This window comes from Lactuca virosa, chromosome 6 (genome assembly GCF_052849685.1).
Source record: "Lactuca virosa cultivar CGN04683 chromosome 6, Lactuca_virosa_CGN04683_v6, whole genome shotgun sequence".
Taxonomy (NCBI): Eukaryota; Viridiplantae; Streptophyta; class Magnoliopsida; order Asterales; family Asteraceae; genus Lactuca; species Lactuca virosa.
In genome coordinates, this window is record NC_136431.1 from 130,293,342 (window position 1) to 130,313,150 (window position 19,809).

At 36.3% G+C, this 19,809-nt stretch overlaps 1 protein-coding gene across 1 annotated transcript; it reads right to left on the minus strand.

The window, feature by feature from the left end:
* Positions 1–1,749: 1,749 nt before the first annotated feature.
* LOC145120932 (S-adenosyl-L-methionine-dependent methyltransferases superfamily protein) lies at positions 1,750–2,937 on the minus strand. The gene is made up of 2 exons (XM_079056721.1): positions 2,706–2,937; positions 1,750–2,524 (listed from the first exon to the last, which is right to left on the minus strand). The coding sequence occupies exons 1-2, from the start codon at positions 2,853–2,855 to the stop codon at positions 1,883–1,885; spliced, it is 792 nt and encodes a 263-aa protein (XP_078912847.1). The 5' UTR covers positions 2,856–2,937; the 3' UTR covers positions 1,750–1,882.
* Positions 2,938–19,809: the final 16,872 nt, after the last annotated feature.

Genomic DNA, 19,809 nt, shown 5'->3' on the forward strand with positions numbered 1-19,809 from the left:
TTGCTACAACATAAGTGGTAATTAAATGTTTTAGTTGCTTTGGATTCTCAAACTTCATCCCTTTCAATGGTACCATATGATTCCAAGGAATGGTTAGATCTTGATCAGGAAACACTGCCTTATTTTAAGATTATACTTCATCGTTACCACATAATTTTCACAAAAAAGGATCCCCTATGGTGTTTTTGAAACTGACCACGTCACCTTTAACTTCAAGATCCAATGATATATTGTCAGAAAAAAACCAAGTCCTCATCATCACTAACATTCAATCCTTCTTCCTCCACGTAAAAAGTCAAATCATCTTGTAGGTCGTAAATTTAAAGATTAATTCTACATAAGCATGATCAATAAATCTTGAATAATCCTTGTCAAATGCCAATACCCGCAACCCTAAAGCTAAAAATTTTTTCAAGACCTGATAGTACATACTTCGACAAGGTTATCTCACCAATGTTTGTAGGAACTTTTGACACTGGGAGAAATCCATGGAAGAAAAGTCAATTTCAGTTACCAGTACGAAGCGTCCAATATAATATTTGAAGGGACCTTGCGTAAAAACACCTTCAAAGAACACCTCCACAGTGATCAAGCCGCCAAACTTCATGATTATGAGAAACATATAAAAATCATAGGGGATTACGAAGGATTTTCGTCAAGAACAAATAACTAGTCATTTACATCAGGAACAAAATAAACAAACATTTTCAACATGAACTAGAAATACGGTTTTGCCGAAATTTCTTATTACACGTGAAAATGGTTAACATACTAAGAAAATTGCAATGTGTTAAAATGGTTTTGAAAATAAGAAACTGGCGATCGGAAACCCTAAACAAACCTATAAATTGCTTATGGAATCATTCTTCTTCCCAATTGATACAAATTTTTTTTTTTTGAAATACTTACTGTTGATTTGTTCGGTTTCAGTGCTCCTTCTAGTCGATTAAGGGATATCATTTGTTTGATTTCAGTGCTTCCCGTGTTCCACACTCCATCATCCTATTCCCAAGAGAGAAAATACGAACTAGGGTTTTTTACCCTTGGCCCACTAAAAAAAATAGACACTTTGAGCGTCCACAATGCAAGTAGTATAATAGTTGAATAGGGTGATGATTAGGATTGAATGAGAGTTGAATGGAGTGTGGGTGATGACATAAAGTAGAATTCAATGGAGGAATTGAATGATCATTGAATGGTTCAATAGAAATAATAAAGTGATGATTATGATTGAATAGGTGTATAATGAGTTATGAATGGTGTTGTATAGATGTTTAATGGATGATGTGACAATTCATTGAACTCTATAGAGTTCAATGGATTGTGGATGCCCTAAGTTTACCATCTTTATTAGAAATTAAGCTACTCAACATCGTTTACCATCTTTATTAGAGAGAGAGAGAGAGAGAGAGAGAGAGAGAGAGAGAGAGAGAGAGAGAGAGAGAGAGAGAGAGAGAGAGAGAGAGAGAGAGAGAGAGGCAAAGGTCAAATAAGCCAAAAAAACGGATTATGCAAAAATAGTCCCTTACATATGAAATGACGAATTTACCCTCACGTGTGAGGCACATGAGGGGCTTAACAGATCCTACTTAACGGGAGTTAAGTCCAGGGACCAAAACCATATACAAATTACTCCAAAAGGACCATGGATCCAAAAAACTCGTGGTTTGGACTAAAACCCCAAAATTTTGCATACCACATGGACATTTTTGCAATTTTGTCAATATAAAATCACTGTCAAAATACAAATTAAGCAAACACGAATTTTCATTTGATCAATAAGTTTTGATTAAAACAAAATAGTTTTCACTATTAAAGGTTATTCCACGTCACATGCAGACGAAAACACCCACACACCATTTGGTGGGATCACATTCTAAGATCAAACTTTCAAGCGACAGACTCTTCCTGCAATCATGAAACCCTTGTAAACGACATGCCTCACCAACTTCGATCCACCCCACACATTCTCAAGTTCTTTAACCACACTTTCCGACAACAAATCAACTCCTCTCTCTTTAGCAGTCACCACCGCCGACCAAGACTTTAACATCCCCAAAACGCCCTCAAACGCTAACTCTTTCGGTATATCAAGTTTCAATGGGCTCCCTTCAGACCCTAATCCGACGCTCTCAAAGGGGAAAGGCAACGACTGATACCCATCAAATAGATAACTGATCTTTTCATTCCAATAAGGAATCGTAGTTCCATGGAAGCGCTTAAGTGCTGCATCAATTTCAGGGGTTATGGCAAAGTCGTTGTACCCCCAAACAGCAAATACACCGTTTGGTTTTCGTAGAACACGATTGATTATGGAGTAGAGTCTCGGGAGGTCGAACCAGTGTACGGCTTGAGCTATGGTTACCAGATCTACAGAATTTTCACCGCCGATTAAGTTAATTAGATCATCGTCGGACAAAGTCAGCGGAGTGTGAAGGTATCGGACTCGAGGATGGGGCTTGGCGAGTTTCAATTGAGCTTCGCTCACATCGGTACCAATCACTTGATCGTAATGCTCCGCTACCTGGATAACAGTATCAGTTTTAGAATAAACGTTGACCTAATAGGGTTCACAGTTTATGGGATCTAGTGCTAGCTTCATTCAAGCAAATTGGGAATCATTGACTTGAAAGAGATCATCATAACAAACAAACAAAGATTGAAGAAATGGGAAGAGATAGAGAAGGGAATGAAGAAAGACTAACACCGATCGCCGCCTGACCGTTGCCGGTTCCGATATCCCAGGCAAGAGAATGAGAGGAAGTCCGATCAGCTAACATGGAGTACCAGTCGACGGGATAAGTTGGGCGTGCATCTAAATATGCATCTGCTTGCTTGTCGAATAATCCTGCCATTTTTCGATGCTGTAAGTTCTAATGCGATTTCTGCAGATAGCGAATGAGAAGGAATCGAAGTTATAGATAAAGGCCCGCTTGCAAAAAGACAAGCATTTATCATTTTAAAAGGAATTTTGTTGTTTAAAGACTAAACTGCACAAATGGTCATGTGGTATGTCGAAAATTGTCGCTTTTGTCCAAAAGGGTTTGGACTAGCATCAGTAGTCCAAAACTTTCATTTTGTTTCATCTTTGGTTCAATCTGTTCCGATTATTTTCAAAATGACGGATATGTCCCTGTTAATATGATTTTATCTTTTTTCTTATTTGTTTTTCTGATTAAAAAAAAAACAAGAAAATAAAAATAAAAATAAATCTCTCTCTCTCGTTGAAATCCATTTACTCTGTACCTTATTTATTTTTCCCCACCAAAGAAACCTCCACCATCCACCATAAACCACCGACCGCCGCCTCTGGCAGGCCATCCTCACCAATTTCAACATCATCAGGCACAACCCACAACTTCATCTTCTCCGATCATATTACATCCGAGGAGATGAGTGTGCCTCGTATCCATCTTAACCACTATTCAGGAGACCAAACTCCCTCACATTCATCACCATACTAGCCACCAGAAACCACCACCTGGTCGGAGAAAGGAAACGGGGGAGTAGAGGGTGGTGGGCAAACCCTAAATCGTCGAGTGACTACTTCAACAAGTCGAACCTGCTATCATAGCAGCGCCGACGGAGAAGAAGTGCAAACCCTAGCACGATCCGACGAAGAAAGAGAAACAACGGTTTGGCAAAATTGCGCACAATCAAGATCGGTTTACAGCGCCATCCCCATTCTCGGTTCGTCTTCTCCATCAGTTCATATCTGTTCGTCCTCGTTCTCGTTTGGGAAAATTGCGCACAATCGAACCCGCTATCTATTTTTCAGATGTAATCAGCGCCATCCCATTCTCGGTTCGTCCTCGTTGCTGCCCTTGCTTCCTCCTGTTTTGATTTCCTTCTGCCGAGAACGAAGTGAAGGGAAGGAAGTTGGGTTGGGTTTGATCGGTAAAGGCAGTGGGGGGGGAGGGTAGAGGGTGGTGGGCAGCTGCGGTGGTGACGTGGTGGAGCAAGGTGGTCCTCGGTGGTGTTGGGTTATTTCTTGGTGTCACCGGTGGTCAGGGAATGAAGCAGCAACGAGGGGTGTTTGGATGATGTTTCTCCGATGAGTGGGTGATGGAGGCTGCTTCCTCCTTTTGGATTTCACAAAAAAAAGTGGTCGTTTATGAGAGAGAGAGAGAGTTTTGTCTTTTCTTTTAAATTTTCTTTTAAATTTTTTTAATCAGTCAAATATTTAAATAAATAAATAAAAATGAAAAAGGAAAAGGTAAGGGTAAAATCGTCATTATAAAATTTTTTAAAGCAAATTGGATCAAACTTGCAACAAAATGAAAAGTTTGGACCTCTGGTGCTAGTCCAAACTTTTTTTGGACCAAAGTGGCAATTTTCAGCTAACCACAGGGACCATTTGTGCAGTTATGTCTTGTTTAAAAAACCGGTCGGTTAAAAAGACACCCCATTCTACAATATAGACATCTTAATTAATTTTTGAAATATTTTTATTGGTTGAAATTGTATTGTTTTCCGAAAAAACTGATTATGAGTAGTTAATTATAAGTTGACTTTTTATAAAAATGTCAATAAGGTATGTAAGGGGTGTCTTATAAGCGTTACGTCTATATATGGTCAGAGGGAACGGTGACAAAACCGTATTCCCTTCACTTTCATATAAGCGTTACGCCAGCTTTTACCACAAAAGTACGGTTCCTTGCGACACCCAAGAAGTTGTGCCAAATATATGCTTTTAATAATTTAATTTAAATAAAACTTCATTGTTAATAAAAAAAAACGTAAAATTCCATTACTTCAAAATAGAAAAAAAAAACATTACATTGCATTGCATTACTTAAACTTTTAAAAAATAACATCGCATAAAAAAATCCTACAAAACTTAAACGAAAAACACACATGAAATGATTAAAATAACTTAAAAAAACACAAATAAAATAACTAAAACATACTACATGAAGTCATTCTTCGAGAACTCGTCTTCCGAGTCATCCAAGGGATCCAAATTGAGGTTAATGTGTTGAATTTTGTAATTGTGTCCCACCAAGTCCGGACAAAGATTGTGAAATGTTTCAGTGCAACGTATCTCTACTCTCCAGTCCATATACTCGTCATCACCAATTTTTATTGGTTATGTCTCGGGGATGGTTTCCTGCTCGTCATACTCGCATATTGCTCTTCCTTCGTCTTCAATAATCATATTATGCAATATGATACACACACACACACACACACACATATATATATATATATATATATATATATATATATATATATATATATATATATATATATATATATATATATATATATATATATATATATGATTTCTTGAAGTTTTTCCTCGCTGAAATAAATTGCTATTTTTTCAATATTTACCAACGTTTCTTAAGAGCTCCAAAAGCCCGCTCGACATCTTTCCAAGATCTTTCTTGAGCTCTCTTGAATTTTTTCCATCTAGAACCATGTGGACACGGAAATGATTTAACAAACACAACATACTCAAGATAGATCCCATGAATAAGATAATAACCATACTTATATGGCGTTCCATGCACTTTAAAAAAAGAATCTGGTGCAAATATGTCATATATGTTGTTAAATATAAGTGAACGATTAAGAACGTTGATGTCGTTAATCGAACCAGGAGAACCAAAAAAAATGTCAAATCCACAGATCTTGTGACGTCATCGCCTCAAGTATTAGATGACCATGATCACCTCTGGTAAATTGATCATGGTGTGAGGTAGGGCAATTTTCTCATGCCCAATGGAGACAATCTAAACTTCCTATCATTCCTGGAAAGCCATGTACGCTAGCATAATGAGCTTGCAATTGTAAAATGTTATTGCTTGTAGGCTTACGTAAATATTTTGGAACATAAAACACAATCACAATTTTGCAAAAGAATGGAGACTATCTCGTGCGGTCCTAGCGTACATCCTAAAATTCTCGTCCAACGCATCCAGCGTGATGTCATATGCTAATTGACGAAGTGCGACTGTGTATTTTTATAAGGGAGTGAAACCGGGTGTGCCTCTACCATCGGGACGTTGTTGGAAAAAAAACTACACTCCCTCGTTAAATCTTCGACTATACATTCATATAAACGTTTGAACATTCTAAAACGCCTTCGAAAGTAGTACCCTTGAAAAGTGGCATTCTCATGAAAGTAGTCTTGTATCAAGCGTTGGTTGGCTTCTGCATGGTTTCTATGAATATATATTTGTGTTCTCCGTTGAGAACTTTCGGTTGCGTTATTACATAAAGCCTCATACGTTTGCTCCGACATTTGAGCACAAGCGACAACAACATCTAAAATAATTTAAAAATCTTCCAAAGATGAAGATGATGGCATTTTCTACTAATTTTGAGAGAAAAAAATAATAGAAAGATATAAAAAATTGGTTTTGGTTCGAAGAAATAAGGGTGAAAGGTTTATTATATATATATATATATATATATATATATATATATAATATTTTGACCATTCAACAGTCATTTTTTACCCACACCTGTAACACTCTAATTTTTCAAGCAAAATTTTCATTTTTAAAATCACATAAAACACAATCTCACATTTCCCAAAACCCAAATGTATAAGTTGTTCAAAACAAAAGACAACAAAATGTTTGATAATATCCCAGAATCCTCAAAACAACATAATCTCAACCTGGTGTGTACAATCAAGCCGGCGCCTTCCTGTGATCCTGAGAGGTACCTGAAACACATATCACACAACACTGTAAGCACGAACTTAGTGAGTTCCTAAAAATACCACACGCAAATAATTAGCCTCTCATGGCTATATCTCAATAAGAACCCTCCGATCATGTGTCTTAGTGAAGACCCTTCGGTCTCACAGCTCGGGTCAGACCCTCCAGTTCGGTATCTCAGTGAAGACCCTCCAGTCCCACAACTCGATTTGGACCCTCTGGTCCTAACTCAATAAGGCACAAAATAATATACATCATAATTCACAAGGACAAAAAGCATATCACATAAGACCCTCCGGTCAGTAACTCAAATAAGACCCTCCGCCCACTAACTCAAATAAGACCCTCCGGTCACACAGTATTACCACTCAGGTAAGTATAGTGAGAAGACTCACCTCGTAAGTAAGCCAGTAGGTCTCGTACTCAACGATCGGTCTAAACTCCGCCTACATATCATAATCATCTCTAATTAACACTTTATAACAACAAAATTAAAGATGTTAAGCTAACCCCTTTTCCAACTCTCGGAAAGGGTGAAAGACCATTCTACCCCTTCATGGTCTCCATAATCCATAACTTGACCAAACCCTAAAAGTCAACGGAAGTCATCACTCGAGTCAACAGTCCATGTTGTCCGAACTCGTCGAGTGCATCTATGCGACTCGTCGAGTTCCTCCTGTTCTCAGAAAATCAGGAAAACTCCAACTCAACTCGCCGAGTTGTCTCATCAAATCGTTGAGTTTGCACGTGTCCAGACTATTGGGGAAAATCCTAACCAACTCGTCGAGTTTGCTCACCAACTCGTCGAGTCCCTTTAGTCCATTCTCTCATTCAGATGTTTTTAAGCAAAAATTGTTGGATTAATGTCTAAGTCCATAACTATATTTGGTATGTACTTGACCTGACCCGGCATGGTCCATTTGGGTTGCATTTCACCGGCACAATTTATATGGATAGTCTTTTGAGAATAGTATATTTATGATTTATATTAATATATTATAAGTTCTAATATATTAATATGGAATCATATTATTTAATTAGTATTGATCAAGAATTAATTTAGAATTAATTAAGTGATCAAAAAGAACTAATTAAATATGGACTCTTATATATATGGAATGGGCCAAGTTTATTTAGGTTGAGCTAAGCTTTCATGGATGGTCCATGGAGCTTTTAACCCATGGATCCTATGTAAATGAAAGGTCATGGGTATTAGGGTTTACATGGATGTAACCCTAATCCTCCATAATATATAAAGGGGTCCTTGGCTCACAAAATTGGCACAAGTGTGTGAAAATAAGAGTGGGCCGATTTTAGTGTGCATACATATTCTCTCAAGTTCTTCCAAGGTGTTTTGGTGATTTGTGATTCCATTTGAGGCTTCCACACTATTGGGGCTAAGCTCTTAAAGCTTGAAGACATCAAGCTACATCAAAAGGTATGTCATCTAACTAGAACTTTGTAGTATATGTGCTTCATAATATGCTAGTTAGGATGAAACATTGGAATAGTTAATATTTGCATGTATAATAGAGAAAACAGAGATCCAAGGTTTATAGGGTTGCATGTACACCATAAGAGTGTTAGAATGCTCAAAACCCAACAGTGGTATCAAAGACATGAGTTGTTTTCTGTTATATTGATGCAAATGTTTTATTTTCAAGTTGAAAAAAAAAGGAAAAAAAACATGACGTTTGTCAAATTTTAAGATAATTACTTGTTTTGTGAAAAACGAATTATTTGTAAAATTTGAATCATTTGTTATATGAGTTGAATTAGGTCAAATTTAGTAAAAGATAAAATGATATGATTATTTTATTAGTTTTAAAAGTTTGATCTAAATGTTTTAAGGAGTTACATATTTTGTCATAAAATTTTGGAGCTCAAAAGTTTTTTTAAAGTTGTGATCTTAAGGGTTTTTGAAACTTCCATAAGTTATGGATATGAAAGTTTTTTTTTTAAAAAAAAAATTTGATTCAAAGTTTTTATGGAGTTACAAAACTTGGTGTTAATGTTTTAAAGAATTCCATAACTTGTTCTTAAGTTATGGAACATGGAAAGTTTCATCATAAAACACCATTAATTCCATAAGTTATGGAATCCAAAGGATTTCAAGAATTACAAAACTTGCCCTCAAGTTTTGGAATTTGAGAAAAGTTTTTTATGAAAAAAAGAATTGAATTCTAAAACTCTTGGGTTCATAACTTAAACAATTAATTAAATGGTTTTAATTTTGAGTTTAATAATTGGAATTATGATGTTTTGTTGAATAGTTCAAATTAACTCTTATAGACTTTATTAATAGTTAATTAAAGCGTTTAATTAAAAGAGTATTATTAACCCATAAATATATGGTTTGAGTTTAATTAAATTAAAAGTCTAGTTTAATTAATAGATTAAACCACCAAGTATTTTAAATGTCTAAAATACACCCTTATACTATTATAATATTAAAAGTTTAATATATTATATGTATAAGAGCAAGTCGTCTTACCATTAGTAGGCCTCATTCACGAAGCCGGTCTATAAGGGGGGTATAAGGTTACTGCCTATAAAATGGCAGTTTAATGGGTGTGCACTCTCACTCACCGCTTCCTTGACCGGTGGAGGGTCGTTAGCCGAACCAGTAGGACAAGAACTATAATTTTCCCTTCATTATAAGTATAATGATAAATACTAAGTAACTAAACACTTATAAATTCCCAATCTTAGTTACTTAGGAAAATATGAATAAGGTGCTAATCCATGAAATTACACTTTGCACTTTGTTTAAGCTGTTAGTGGAGCGTGTGTGGTTAACCGGCACACTAACCTGGACTTAACAAGGTAGGCAAAGGGTAACTTAATGTTTATCATAGTATCGTTGGAGCGTGTGTGGTTAACCGACACATCGATTGAGGGGTAAATATTAAGGGTACCAAGTATATTTGCATGGTTACTTCACACCTTGTTTTGTGATCCTCGGCATCCCAGTCACAAAACCTGAAGGGCACACTCGAGATTGAAACATGCCATTGAAAAGTTCAATGAATCTCAAAAGAATCTAGGAGTTTCAAAACCAGTTAAAACCTAATAATACATTTCGTTTATCTTGGTGGAAATTGGTGAATCGTCATTCACCTACCTTCAAATATTTTATAGCTTGGATTACGGCATCCCTCTTCCAAGTTATAAAATAGTTTGTTGGGTCCTAGCCTTAATATATCATATTGGGTGTTATATTAAGGACTTAAATCAACTTTACGTGAATTTCTCCCATTGTTGATGTCTGGTTTAGACAATAATGATCTTCCCAAACCAAGCTTTCCTAATGAATATGACTTCCCGAGTTTGGCTCATGAAAGTCATACTTCTCTTCCTCCACCTCCTCCAATTATTCTCCCTAACCCACAAGTTCAAGGTCACTCAAGCCCTAATGGCAAGCAAGGTCTATGTGTGATCACATCTTAGAGATGAAGTCACATATTGACAAGCCGGGAGAGTTGGGTGTCAAAGTCTTGAGAAAGTTGGATGTTCAATCACTTTCTAAGTCACATAGTGAGTTCCTTTGGGACTACTATGAAATAGACTATGACATGAACCTTAATGATAATATCTATTTGCTTGGTGCTGCTGAATCAGCAACGATTTGGAACGATAGTAAAGCAAATTTGATTAGAAGATCAACTTCCCAAAAACTTTATGGACAGTGACAATGGTGACACTGGAAATCCAGAAAAAGCATTCTCTTCCCAATGGAAAGGGATTGGACATAGTCAACCCGGTTGACCAAATGGTAAAGAGAAAGGCTAAGTCTGAGATAGTCCCATTACCAAATGGTCCATATGTTTACTTTGCCAAAGGAAGGGGCGTTGATTGCAAAGCTGCCAAATTTACCTAAGGATGTTAAAGTCAATAAATTTGACTCCACATCAGGTAGAGCCCATTATCTAACTCTGTTAAGTTCTATTCTGAGATCCTCATTACATGATGTGACTGGGTCACATGTTGATGTTTTAAGAATCAAAGAATAGAGAGAAATCTTAAAGGAAGTATATGCTGATTCTGATCGCGAAGGTGGATTTCGATCGCATCAGAATTTTGAGCAGTTGCTTAAGAAGTTATGATATAGTGCTAAGGAATAGATAACAACAATTTTCCATGTGGATTGTAAGGATAAGTTTTTCCGCAAAGTTTTAAAATAAAAGAAAATTGTTTAATTTTATTTATTTGAAGTATCCTTACAATGGCATTTGAGGAAAATTGTTGCTTATATGATTCCACTGACAGCAATATTGGAAAATGGATTTGATTCTTTCATTTGTGGTAGTGTCTAAATTTACCAAATCAGGAAAGTTCCTCATCACCCAAGTTTCAATTGGACCGAAACTTGGAATCATGCAAGTTGAATAGTATGATGAATGAGAACTTTCAAGCATTGGAAAATCAAGACTAATTACTTGTTCACATGGATGTGTGAGTCAAGTGAAGGACTAAAGGGATCGAGTACACATTCTTGTGCACTGGTCATGTCCACCACAAAGCTCGTTAAGACTATTTGATTTACTAAAGTTTAGTAAATATGGTTATACTTACAAGTTTAAGTATAATTCTGAAACATTGGAAAAGTCTCAATGTATGGCAGAACGAATGGGAAGAATCAAATTAGGCAGAAAGATAAAAGTTTCTCAAATCCGAAAAGATGGGAGAGTACTTTAGTATCATGTTTGTGATCATCTTAATGATTTAGAAATCATATCATAATTAGTCCTCTAAAGGTCATCTTAGTGCATTCTTATGACTAAGAAGAGGAGTCATGAATTGTTGAAATGGTTAGATCAGGAAGATGAGTCATACTTCGTTGCAAAACAATTCTTAGAGTCATACTCCAAGATTGTAACTTGAGTGACATATCTTAAAGAAAGGTTTAAAACACTTGTCAAATGTAAGAGTAAAAGTGTCATACTCTTGTACATTTGAAATTGGTAAGTTGTGATGTTTTGGATAAAACAAAGACCAACTAAGGCCAATTGTGTGAAGTGTTTGTCTTGATAAAGAATCCGCACTATCTCTTGAATATTTGGCAAGATAGTCTTATATGTCAAGAGGATAGTGGGAGTCTTAAAGATCCTAAAAAGAATTTCAAGAACTAATCAAGAATAAAACCTGAGGTTCTTCACTAGCACACGACTTGAGGTTTATAACCTATCGTGTTGACATATTCTGTGCCCATTCCAGTTAAAGTTGGCTTTGCATAGGAGTTCTAAAAGTTCTCAATTGGTTGCATAACAACTTGGAAGCAATGGCAGGCCCTGTACTGCCAGGTGGCAACAAGTTAAGATTGCATAAGTTCAGTCCATATAAGTTTGGATTTGTCATTATCCTTGTCTTATGACTATGGTTTTGACGATTCACATGGATAAGAACACATACACCATAAAATCTAAGGGTCATAAGGTTTCTCTCCGATTCATGAAAATGATGGTGAGGAAACACTTCCACCAAGTAGATTTGAAGCAGATGGCAAAAGGTCTAAACAATTGAGACTATGATTACGGCATCCCTTTTCATAGTTCTGAAATTGTTTAGACACACATGCATGCTATCTAAGGAAAGGTGTATGATTTTGATAAAGTTTTATCAAAGCATCTCGTATCAGAAATCTGAACTTTGGTAAGAAAGTCAATAAAGTATTGATTTCTAGAAGTCCAGCTGATTTCTGAGTACATGTCAAAGCTAGTGGGAGCATAAGTGTTATGCTAATAATCATCATGTAAGTGGGAGCATGATAATTTTTGTTAGTGTTGCAAGTTAGCAATGTTAATTATAGAAAACAAAAGTTTCAATTCGTGAGGCTGCAGGGATTGAAAAAGTTGTTTTGCTATAATTAAGGGAGATGATATACTTCATTTCAGTTCTAAAGGCTTAGATTGAGACCTTAATCATCTTTAGTCAAGAATATATATATGAATTTCATGTTGGATTGGTTCAACTTAAGGAAAATTCTATATACTGCGTTCTCAAAATTCGATTATGATTACGGCATCCCTCTTCATAGTCAAATTTTGAAAACATGGCAAATAAAAATATTGTAGCAAAAGACTGGTCTAGAATCATGTCTTTATGTGAGACATCATGAATCGTGTACCATTTGCTTTGGGTACAGGATCGATTGCATGTGCTATAATATTTGTCATTTCTAAATTTTTCCAAATGCCTAGAGGCATTAAGAAGGGAAAAGTTTTAGAATTGGACATGACTAAAATGATTAAGCAATTGTCGAGGACAATCTGAGGTTTACCAAAGATTGGTTGCTCAGGGACAGTTGGAAGTATAGTGCTAATTTTGGAAGGACCATATTGACATATTCTGAAAAGAGGCATCTCTTATTCAGAAGTGATAGTCAAAATGAGAATATGGAGTTGTCTCCATAGGTGGAAGTTATCTGTGTAAGATTAGAAAACTTAATGCAAGAAGCATGTCCAAAGCAATGTACTTTGAATATGAGACTTAGTTTCCATGGAGTTGATCTCCATTGGAATACCTTATAATGACAGTTGACAAGTCTTTGTTACTTTGTACATATTCATTACAGGAGGGTCAGTGCATATAAGTTTAAAATCTAAACAGATTTCGATAAATGATAGGAATTTGAAATTCTCACATTTTTCGATAAGGATTTGGGAGTGTGAAATTAGAATCATTGAAATTATGTTCAATTGGTTTATTTCACAAAGTAAGGATCATAGACAAACATAGAGTGCATACTTGGTGTATGGCAAAGCTATTGTTTAGAAAAACATAGTGTACATGCTTGGAGCATGGGACAACTAGTATTTTTAATTCAGGTATAAAGTTGATAAAACCGAAACAATGAAATAATGAGTAATCAGTATGGTGATAAATAAAAGTGGTCTATTTATATTCATAGGGTTTGATACCATATTTGATTCATTTATTCTTGTGTTTCATTTTGCATGTTTTGACTTCCAGAATAAACTAGGTCATTCTTCCTGAATGACTAAGTTATTCAAACTATCCACAGTCGGTCATATGTTGGAAGTAGATATGAATCAAGACTGTCATGGGTTGGCTTGTAGAGGTCTAAGATGTTGGACAAAGCGGTGCTACAACACTCATGAGTGCTCATAAGTTCTGAGTATTGGATTCAACCCACGCTCATTTGAATCACTTCATGGATTTTATCACGAGTGATCATGAGACGATAATATATTATATTCTTCAAACCTAGAGATATGAGTTGTTACTATGAGTTGGTTATACATTGATTGCACGAAAACGCATTTGGTAACTCGATGTTATAAAACGTGCCTTTGTGTATGATTCAACAAGTAGTAGAACAAGCCATATGAGTCGAAGTTTATCCATTCCTTTTACCTTCGGGATAAAAGCGATATCTGTGGGCCCCTCGATGATTTAGCGATGACACATGTGAGTGCTTGGCCAAGCCAGGACTGATTTGATTTGTTCAATCAGTCAGTCATCATAAATCGAAAATCGGGAAACAACAAATGGACAGAGAGAATGATTATAATCCATGTCTCAGTCCATATGATATCTAGAATGGAGGAATATATGATCCCTTATCTAATGGACAAGTCATTGACAAGGTCAGAGTTCGACAGCGGCTTTAAGAGCTACGATTGCCAGTTAGGTTTTGAAGTCATACTCAATAATAGTTTTAGACTTATCCAAGTGGGAGACTGTTGGATTAATGTCTAAGTCCATAACTATATTTGGTATGTACTTGACCTGACCCGGCATGGTCCATTTGGGTTGCACTTCACCGGCACAATTTATATGGATAGTCTTTTGAGAATAATATATTTATGATTTATATTAATATATTATAAGTTCTAATATATTGATATGGAATCATATTATTTAATTAGTATTGATCAAGAATTAATTTAGAATTAATTAAGTGATCAAAAAGAACTAATTAAATATGGACTCTTATATATATGGAATGGGCCAAGTTCATTTAGGTTGGGCTAAGCTTTCATGGATGGTCCATGGAGCTTTTAACCCATGGATCCTATGTAAATGAAAGGTCATGGGTATTAGGGTTTACATGGATGTAACCCTAATCCTCCATAATATATAAAGGGGTCCTTGGCTCACAAAATTGGCACAAGTGTGTGAAAATAAGAGTGGGCCGATTTTAGTGTGCATACATATTCTCTCAAGTTCTTCCAAGGTGTTTTGGTGATTTGTGATTCCATTTGAGGCTTCCACATTATTGGGGCTAAGCTCTTAAAGCTTGAAGACATCAAGCTACATCAAAAGGTATGTCATCTAACTAGAACTTTGTAGTATAGGTGCTTCATAATATGCTAGTTAGGATGAAACCTTGGAATAGTTAATATTTGCATGTATAATAGAGAAAACAGAGATCCAAGGTTTATAGGGTTGCATGTACACCATAAGAGTGTTAGAATGCTCAAAACCCAACAAAAATAAGGCCCCATACTCTAGATCTAGCCTCCTAAGGCTGAAATAACATGTAAAGCTGCAAACTTTACGTTCATGCATGACATCTAGGGCTAAGTTTTCAAACCAAAGCTCAACAAGGTTCTAATGCATGAAACTTGGCCAAAGATTGATAAAGCTTGAATCTTTAGGCCCAAGGGACCTCATATTGTTTACATCTGAAGTCTCATCTTCAAGGCATGCTCAAATAACTAAAGGACTCAAGGAGAATATGGAAATGGCCATAAACTCCCTAATGAAGAGATCTAACAAACAAATGGTCAAGGTGATAGCTTTTTACCTCCAGATGGCAGCTAACACTGAAGGAATACTGGATCCAAGGGCTTCTACTCGTTCCAAGCCTTTTGGTCTTCCAACTTCTTCAAAGAATGCACCAAATCACATACTTTTAGCCTCTCTCTCTCTCTCTCTCTCACACACACACAGATGATACCAGCTCATTTAGGGTTTCTCTCAGGGTGCTAAAATGATTAGGGAGGCGGAATGAAGGGCTAAAGGTTCTTTAAATAGGGTGCAAACCCAGGAAATTAGGCTTTTCACACCGAGCTCCTACTTGTCGAGTCGGGTCCCTCCAGCTCGTCGAGTTGACTTTAAAAATCACGTGGCCATCTCGATCTCTACTCGGCGAGTTGGGGCCTCCAACTAGTCGAGTTTCCCTGACAAAGTGAATATATTTAATTAAATATTATACCTGGAAGTCGGGATGTTACAACACCCAATCACAAAACGGGGCCAAAAGAGGGAGAGGTGCGGCTAAACTGCACCCAAGACCGCATAGGGTGCGGTGTTCTGTGACATCCCCGAATTAACGGTCATTTTAAAATTTTGATTTATGCTTATTCGAAAATCAGAGTATTCATTTTAAAGAATAATATTGCGGAATTTGTTCCCAGAAAAACATGATAAATATATTATCAAATCATTTCTGAAGAAATGTGTTTTGCTCATATTAAAATTTTGGGATGTCATCGTCAATACAGAAACATAAGCATAAACAGACCTTATTTACACTAATAATCTACATCTCCGTTAATCTCTCAGTGTAATGTAGCTTCGTATTGACACCTGTGATACAAATAAACTGAGTGGGTCAGGTTGGGAAACCTGGTGAGTACATAGGGTTTTCAACCCACAATAATAAAGTTATTATGTTTCATCATCAAACAATTAACCCAAATACCCGTCCCCCTTATCTTAAGGATCTACCCTAAGAATCATCTATCATTCATTCATTCCTTCCTAAGGTTTGTCCTAAGGAATAGGCACGAAGTCCATCGCTGCCAGGGTTTATAGATTACAACTGGTGAACACGTAGTTCAAAACATCTGGTGAAAACGTAGTTCAAAAATACCTAGTGAACACTTAGTTCAAAAATACTTAATGCACACTTAGTTCAAAAACACCTACAAGTTACGAGCCTGCTAATGTTCCACTGTACTGTCTAGAATAGTCTGTGGTCGTTGTGTATTGTCTGCTAGATGACTAGATCATCTTAAAATTGAGACCTCTCATTAATTTTTATTTCATCACACGTCGCATAATTCATTTATCCATGTATTACCCAACATATTTGTAGATATAAACACATATATAGTTTAAATCATTTAAAACATGTATAAAATTGTTCATCCAACATAGATATCAAGAACACAGATAATATGCACACATTGCACGTAATTTATATTAAATACTTCATATCAATGTGTAAGATGAAAGTAACTATGCACTCACTTTAGTAGCATGATTTGATAGAATCTAACTAGAAACGGTTAGTGGCTCGTGATTGTCGGGCTCGGGATAAGGAACGCCTTCAGCAAACGAGAGAGAGAAAGAAGGTTTAAGTGTAATGAAAGAACGGGTCGGACTTGCTATTTATAGGCTGCCCAAAACATGTCCACGTCGTGGACATGACATGTGCACGTCATGGCGCATGGCTGAATCACTTCGTAGGCTTGCCATCTGCGTTCTAGCTTCGAAAGGTCTCCGGATGACATTTCCACATCGTGAAATACCTAAGTTCACGTCCTGAACTTCCATGAGTCATCCCGTAGCCTTACCATGTGTTTTCTAGCCTCGATTAGTGCCCTTGACTAATTTCACGTCGTGGACTTAATGTTCACATCGTGGACTTAATGTTCACGTCGTGGACTTAATGTTCACGTCGTGGACTTAAGGCGGCTAGGGTTTCTGCCACGTGTCATGCCCACAGACAGCTACATCTTCGGATGATTATAACTTTTGCATACGAGCTTTGTTTTTGACATTCTTTATATCCACGCATAGGTGGAGACATACTCTACAAATTTCTTTTAGATCACTAAGGCTAAAAAGTACTTTATCGTAAACTCACTTTTTACGATTCCCGGTGTCGTGCTGGTTTTGCCGAAAACTTCGACATGTCATAACTTCTTCGTTATAACTCGAATTTCAGCGTTCTTTATATGTACGGAACCCTTGTGAAATATACTATAACTTGGTTAAGATTATTTATTATAAATAATCTTCCATCAAAAATTCGTTTTTGACGCTTATTGTCTCTAAGTTAACTAGCCCGAATCTGCGGGCGTTACAATTATCTCCCCCTTAGGATGATTACGTCCCGAAATCATCAACAAAACAGGGCTTGTATAATGACTCCATACATTATCTCTTCATCCTAGGTAGTAATCGTAACTTCTATGTTCCTTCGAATTAGTATTTAACTCTTGGACTTTTTGACTGCAAGCGGTGCTCAATCTTGCACCCGTTCTCTATCTTGCGTTGGACTTTCAATTGTAACCTTCGAGTTACAAAATCAATCCTTATTGAAGACTCCTTTTTCTTCTTACAAGAGTTATGATAAGTTATTTTCTTCATTTATCGTAACAGATCGGTGGGTCATGTTCTAATGACCTCTCATCGTATGATGCAACGCTTAGACTCATGTCTTTTAGAGTCAAATTCCAGAATGAAAGATACCTTCCTTCATGATCTAATGTGATATAATCACATTATAGCATGTAGTACTTTTAAATACAAGTTCTTACAATGATTGCGATACTTCTATTGATCGTTTCGATTTTCTTTCATTTCAATCTCCTGGCTTAATTCAGATGCTACATCGATCTTGGTTTTCTGAACCATGTAACATACACATCTTAGTCAGACTCGATTTGATATGACCACTAGGGTCGGAATATCAATCATCTTCTTAGTCATCACCGAAACGATGGTAACGACATACTTGAACAAAATATAATCAGTTACTAGCGCCTTGGTAACTTTGTGACTTTCCCTAATCCAAGTGCGAGTCATGTGCTTCCAGTAGTATATGTATCTACTAGCTTTCACTCCTACTCATATTGTCCCAAGTATTATCTCGCAGTCCGCAAGTTCTTATTTCCTAAAATCACAAAACGATTTAACACATACGAATGTGTCCAAATAATCAAAAAAAATTCCCTCGACTCTACTAGGACTTTTTCCATGCGTATCTTCAATCATCAATTTTGCTTCAACTCGGTTGGTGGTGGAAATTTCAGACGATGGGACAACTTCAGGGATTACGTCAATCGTTTTATCATCCCGCCACTCGAAGGTGTACTTCGGACGTACCGTACTCCTCTAGACGTACTGTTATTTTATCAGACGTATAATAAAGGTAAGATACAAATATTTCGATATTTTCTGATAGGTATTATTTGCTATCGTAATCCTTCTCATTTCCTCCATTTGCTCAATCCGCTACAAGTCCTTATCATGTCGTTCCATACACCGTAATAGTTGTTCAAGACAAGAAATTTAGGATAGAGAGGGTTTAGACACGTAATCCTCCTTATTACTCCGAAAAGTTACATGCCAGTTCTAATATCGTAATTAAACGTTTAAAAATCTGAACACATAAAATTTTCAGATCCGGTCGGCAATAGACCATGGATCCGATCAAATAATAGCATCATAAAGCATATAAGGCTATAACATAAATAATTTAGCACATAAAAGCAATTTAGGCATCTTTCCTAAAATAAGCTAGTGCTCGTGTATAAAATATAGCAGACACTCATCTCACAATCATCGCTTAGCATTCTAAGTTTAAGTCTAGAAATCCTACAAATTCCTAGTCGCTTAAACTAATGCTCTGATACCAACTGTGACATCCCCGAATTCACTGTCATTTTAAAAAATTTATATATGCTTATTTGAAAATCAGAGTATTCATTTTAAAGAATAATATTACAGAATTTGTTCCCAGAAAAACATGATAAATATATTATCAAAGCATTTCCGAAGAAATGTATTTTGTTCATATTAAAATTTTGGATGTCATCGTCAATACAAAAACATAAGCATAAACAGACCTTATTTACACTAATGATCTACATCTCCGTTAATCTCTCAGTGTAATGTAGCTTCGTATCAACACTTGTGATACAAATAAACTGAGTGGGTCAGGTTGGGAAACCTGGTGAGTACATAGGGTTTTCAACAGACAATAATAAAGTTATTATGTTTCATCATCAAACAATTAACCCAAATACCCGTCCCGCTTATCTTAAGGATCTACCCTAAGAATCATCTATCATTCATTCATTCATTCATTCCTAAGGAATAGGCACGAAGTCCATCGCTGCCAGGGTTTATAGATTACAACTGGTGAACACGT

What these genes read in the sequence shown, in the direction of transcription:
- LOC145120932 (XM_079056721.1), bottom strand. Translation starts at nt 2,855, where the DNA reads ATGGCAGGATTATTCGACAAGCAAGCAGATGCATATTTAGATGCACGC. An exon ending in ACGGTCAGGCGGCGATCGGT is followed by an intron (nt 2,525 to 2,705) that starts GTTAGTCTTTCT and finishes ACTGTTATCCAG; the next exon opens with GTAGCGGAGCATTACGATCA.